The 5,942-nt window shown below is 44.1% G+C and overlaps 1 protein-coding gene across 1 annotated transcript; it reads left to right on the top strand.

Annotated features, from left to right (window-relative positions):
• The first annotated feature begins 1,387 nt into the window (after window positions 1-1,387).
• trim69 (tripartite motif containing 69) lies at window positions 1,388-5,411 on the top strand. Its single transcript, XM_005735268.1, has 6 exons — window positions 1,388-2,167; window positions 2,803-2,898; window positions 3,102-3,335; window positions 4,021-4,043; window positions 4,135-4,250; window positions 4,378-5,411. Exons 1-6 carry the CDS (start codon window positions 1,532-1,534, stop codon window positions 4,920-4,922), a joined length of 1,650 nt encoding a protein of 549 aa, XP_005735325.1. The 5' UTR covers window positions 1,388-1,531; the 3' UTR covers window positions 4,923-5,411.
• The last annotated feature ends 531 nt before the right edge of the window (window positions 5,412-5,942 follow it).

The raw sequence follows: 5,942 nt of genomic DNA, 5'->3' as shown, positions 1-5,942 counted from the left end.
GCAGCCTGGCCATTCTCAACAAGGCGTTTTCACCAGAGAACTGCAGCTCACTGGGTATTTTCTCTTTTTTGGACGATTCTCTGGAAACCCTACAGATGGCTTTGTGGGAAAATCCCAGAATATCACTTAAGTCACCCTTTTCCATTCTGATGGTCAGTTTGAAGTTCAGCGGGTTTTCTTGATGTCTACACGATTAAGTGCATGTGATGCTGATACGAGCAGTGAAATAGATGTACTTAATAAGTTTCCATGAGTGTATTGCGATGCCTTTAATTTGCAGCACACTGATTTTACACTGTAATATTGCTACTTTGCAAGCACTTTGTTCACCTGTAAAACTCTGATTCAATGCAAAACAATTTTCTGAAATCCTTTAGGTGTTGGTTCCTGCTTTCCACCCTCAACTGGTACTACATTAAAAAAATGGGTTTACTTAATCATAGCTGTTGTTTACCCAGTTATATTATCAATTTGATGTTCATCATATTGATCTGTAATAAGTTTAGTTCTAGTTAAAGTTTCACTTTGGACACCAGATGTCCCTATTGCTCATAACACAGAGTACAGGCAGAGAAAAGGCAGAGAAACTGACTGAAAGGTTTTCTAAAAGAAAACAAGAACGTCTTCGGGTATATTCATGTCATTCATCATAGGAGGAACACGGTTCTAAGTGTTATTTACAGAGAGTGCAGCAATCAGAATATTGGCACACACAAGACAGGCTGATTAAAACAAACAAACAGGCAAACAAATAAAAACTGTCACTCAGTATAAACATTTATGCAGTACTGCTGTGCTTTTACTCACCCGACCTGTGATTATGCACTAAATAATCACAGCATGCCTACATTTACAGTGTCATCAGCCTGATGTAACATCCTGTAATATTTAGTCGGCCCATGTGGTGCTGCTGATACGAGTCTTGGCAAGCGAAACACAAATTTCTCACTCAGCTTGGATTTTTAAATAAGCTTTACTGGACGTTATGTCTGGATAAAGAGTACTCTGTCTGTTGTGGAGCTTTCTATGCGTACAGTTTTGAATGATACCCTTCTACCTTTTACTTACTTGGCAGAGATCGTGGCCATAATTAGAATGATGAAATCGCTATCTACTACTCACAGATGTTTTCCTGCTTTCTCCCTCTAACACACACTCACAGCAAGAGCTCACACAGTCACATCCACTGGATTTACATTTTTCTTTATTCTTAGAGCAGATTAAGAGTTTAGTGAAGTCGGACTTTACTTGTGCAGACTTTACTAAACAAACATGCAAAGGAAAGAATATCCATGGTCCGCCTCAATTTCCTGACTGACGTCAGTCTAAGGGGGAAAGGGGGGCCTCTGAGATCCCCTCACTATCTGATCTGCATGTGAGAGGCTCATGCTGCCTCTGCACCACCCCCTTGTTTTCCCCACAGCAACAGGAAAACTGGAGGCCAAAGAGAGCGGCCACACTCTGTAGGAGAGGAAGGACTCAGAAGTCCAGCAGTACAGTAAGAACAAAGAAGGACACTAAAGGCAAAGGAATGAGCAAGAATCAGAAAGAAGTGAAGAAAATCCAGTCAGTCTATCTGCAGAACCTGGAGAAAGTGAACCAGGGGATAAAGCCGGACAAAAAAAGTTGGAAACCTAAAGAAGGAGACTTTGCTGTGCAAACAGCAATGGAAAAGCCGCGGCAGCCTCCCATAGCTGGAAAAGTGGCTAAAAGCTCGGCTCACAGAATCAGCAGAGACCTGACTTGCTCCATCTGTTTGGATCTTTTCAAGCAGCCGGTATCCTTGCCCTGTGATCACACCTTTTGCCAGGGTTGCATTGAGGGTTACTGGGCAGGGCCACGGGGCACCGGGCAAGGTGGAGCCGGCTCCTGCCCTCAGTGCAGGAAGGTGTATCCCGGACCGAGCTACAGACCCAACCGTATAGTGGCCAACATAGTGGAGAGTTACTGTCAGGGTCTGGAGGAGAGCGGGACTGGACCCTGCCTGCCAGATGCCGGGGTGCCAGAGAGGGCTCCTGCACCGGTTGCACGCTGTAGCCGACACAGGGAGGAGCTGAAACTGTACTGTGAGGAGGACCAGGAGCTGGTGTGTCTGGTGTGTGGCATCTCCCAGGAGCACAGAAGTCACACCATGGTGTGTGTCCAGGAGGCAGAACAGAAGTATAGGGTGAGTTAAGCTTTAATGAAGTGCCTGTCAGCAGTTAAACGTTCAGCAGGAAGTCAATATCACTGTTAATGGGGTTTAAACTGTTTTTGCTTTTATAGTTTTAGACTTGGCTGCATATTTCCCAAAAACAACTTCTTCTGGTATTGCAAACATGGATCCTCTTGTGTTGTTCATCAGTGTGGAGTCTCCCAGGTTAGGCTTAAAGCAAAAGTAAGCTCTAATTTATCACGCTTCCCATTGTGTTTTCAACAAATCACCCTGGACAAGACATTGACTTTGAGGGAGTCAGTATGTTTTGACGGGCTGCACAGTGGTGAGGCGGTTAGCACTGGTGCCTCAGAGTGAGAAGGTTTGGGGTTTGAATCCACCATCGTTTGCATGTTCTCCCTTTGAATGCGTGAATTCTCTCAAAGTACTGCCTTCCTGCCACAGTCCAAAGACATAGACAGGTGTGAATGTGAGTGTGAATGGTTGTCTCTGTGTTAGCTCTGCAGCAGATTGGCCATCTGTCCAGGGTATACCCCGCCTCTCGCAGCTGGGATAGGCTAAAGCCCCCCTGTGACCCTGAATTGGCTAAGCAGAAGAGAATGGATGGTTAAACAAAATGCTTTGATTTTGTGTTTCTGCCCTGACAGGCATCTCTGCACAGCTCAATGGACTCTTTAAAAGCTGAGCTCAACATAGCGCTGCAGTGTGACAGAGAAGCTGAAGATGAGGTCAAGAAGCTGAAGGTGAGAGGAAACACATCGGAATCAAAACCTCGCCACTGCGCATGCTACAATCACTATAAATATCCAGACTGACCCACTCGACCCACAGTTTCCTGTCTCATTCCCCTCATGGATTTCTAATGCTTTTGTGTATGTGCGCACAGACTGTTGTGCTTTTTGAAATAGACCGTCGCTCCCAGTAACAATGTGCATCTCCCACTCAGGAGCACACCGCTGATCTGAAGCAGCGCATCGAAGCCCAGTTCAGCGACCTGCACCAGTTCCTCTACCAGGAGGAGAAACTGCTGCAGGTGAAGCTGAAGACGGAGGAGCGAAGAGAGCTGATTCGCCTGGACGAGCACAAGGCTCTGCTGTGCGTGGAGATCTCGCGTCTGCAGAGGGCCGTCCATGAGATAGAGGACAAACTAAAAGAGCAGGACCCATTCACTCTGCTCCGGGTACGCTTAGCCTGTTTGTACATACAGCACAGTTCATCTGGAAGTTATTACCAGGATGATGAGTCAGCTCTGGGGATGATTAAGCCAAAAAATGCTGAACTCTTGATTTTAAATACGTTTTCAAAACATTTGTATCACTGTTTTAAAAGAAATGGAATCAGAAGCATAATATTTGGGAAGAAAATGAGGTGTTTTTCAATCTATTATGTAGCATACATACATTTTTGTGCCAACAGGTTAAACAGGGTCCAACGTCAACATTCAAGATATAACTGAGCTGGGTGTGACCGCTTTGGCTTTCCTGTTAAGTCTGCAGAGTGGTCTTAGCAAGACGGTCGATTTGATTACATCATTATGAAAAAACTTCAAGGGTAAAGCGTGATAAATAACAACAACACTGTTGTAGTTTTTTGCCCAAACAAATATTTATGAGCTTAGACAGGATTCATGCCAACGGCCTCAGTCGCTGAGCTCTAGAAAAATGAGTTCAGTTCAGGCACCGGGCCATACTCAGGCCAAGGCAGTGGGAATTTCCCCCGGCCACAGGGAGATCCCGCAGGGTGGGATAATGTGAGGTCAGACACTGATGTAATGTGGAAAAAGCTCTCTCTTCTTTCAAATACAGCAAAACTAATTACAGTCTTTTTGTCTCTTTTCCTGTGTTTATTCCCGTGTCTCATTTCAGAGCATCAAAGCACTTCTCCAGAGGTGAGCGTGGGAAAGAGGCCGAATATTTTGTCCTTGAAAGGCTCTGTTTTTGTTCTTTGGTTTCATTGTTTGACTTTGCTTTCGTTGACAGGCCTCCACTTAAGTTTGAGAAACCCGTGTTTACACCGCCCAGTCTGTGTGAGGGCCGGTTTGCAGGGCCCCTACAGTACAGAGTGTGGAAATCTATGAAAGGAAGCATCTATCCAGGTACTTAAAAGTGACACTCAGACTCCTGAATCGCTGCACTGCTCAGAAACCATCATCAAAATATCCAGCAAAGAAACATTTTTAGCCTTAAACTTCCTCTCTTGCCTTTGCTTTCTCCTCTTTTTAGTTCCAGCTTCCATTACATTTAACTCCAGCACAGCCAACCCCTGGCTCAGTCTGACTTCCTCCCTCACCTGCGTTCGATACCAGAACTTTAACCACACTGTCGAGGACAATCCCAACAGGTTTAATGCCGCCCTGTCACTGCTGGGTAGCCAGGGCTTCACCCACGGGCGCCACTACTGGGAGATTGAGGTCTACAGCAGCACAGTCTGGACTGTGGGGGTAGCCCGGGAGTCGGTACCCAGAAAGGGAGTCATCAAAGCCCTTCCAGCTAACGGCTTCTGGACTATCTCTCTCTCTTATGGGATTCAGTACATGGCGGGTACGTCCCCTCCAACTGTCCTGTCACTGGAGGAGCCACTGGCCAGGATCGGTGTGTACGTGGACTACAAGAGGGGCCTGGTGTCCTTCTACAACGCAGAGAGCATGACACACCTGTACACCTTCAGGGAGACCTTCACTGAAACACTGTATCCTTATTTCAACTTGGGCTTCCTGGACAAAGTGCATGAAAATGAGCCTCTCAAAGTTTTCTTGCCAAAGATTTAACTGCTGTGAAAAAAAAAGAAGACAAAGGGTCAAACAGTTACCGAAAATGACTAGATATGCAAAAAAACACATGTGAATAAAAAAGGTTCCTACTGTACAGATTTGAAACTGTGCAAATGCACTGTGCAGTTTATCTCATCAGAAATCAGAAACACGTGTATCTAAGCTTTGCTGAGTTTGCAGACTATGAATCTACTGTCAACCATTTCATTTCAGAGAAGCTGTGCTTCGGTGAAGAATGTGAAACTGTCTGGTTATCTGACTGTAGTGACATTATTGTAATGTGCTGTTATGTAATCTTCTTTATGCATGATTCATTAATTCATTCAGTACTTTGTTTTTTACTCTGTAAATAACTGACATCCTGAATTATACTGGAGTCACAAGACTTGATGATGTGATGCATTCAAGGACCATGGAGAAACTTTTTATTTCATCATAGCAAACATTAGGTTCGCACATACTTAAATAAAAATCTATTTAAATCGCCTTTTTGTATGTGTGCACATTTTTGTAACTGAGAAATCTTTGCACATATTGATCAAAAGCCTGCTACAGTAAATGTGTGGTACCAAAGACGTAAAAAGATGTCCGTAATTATATGCACAAGTGTGTTATTTCCAGTATTAAAATGAACAGAACACCTCCATGATCAAACTCCTTAATTCTGCTTTCTATGACTACCTTATGGTACCCTTAAGAGTTCATTAATTAATTTATTCAACCACTTGCAGCGCTATGAATAAATGTTTTACACTAGGGGGTCACAAGCAAAGAACTGAAATGAACACGTTTGCAGCCTGGAACAAAAAACTGTCCCTTTAATGATGATTGATTGTGCAGGGGGGACAAAATGAAAATAAATAAATAAACAAATAACTAAAACATGGCCATTGTCACTGCCAGGTTACCCATTTGCTTTAGGCTTCATTTTGAAACCATAATGTTAGTGTTATGTTAATGGCCATGTTGCTGTTTTGGAGCAAGAATGTCATATTTGGATTAGTAGGTGGATGCTTG

This window comes from Pundamilia nyererei, unplaced genomic scaffold (genome assembly GCF_000239375.1).
Source record: "Pundamilia nyererei isolate P.nyererei 1_Seehausen unplaced genomic scaffold, PunNye1.0 scaffold00063, whole genome shotgun sequence".
In the NCBI taxonomy this organism is placed as follows: Eukaryota; Metazoa; Chordata; class Actinopteri; order Cichliformes; family Cichlidae; genus Pundamilia; species Pundamilia nyererei.
The sequence above is the reverse complement of the archived record's forward strand: the minus strand, read 5'-3'. Positions and strand labels throughout refer to the sequence as shown.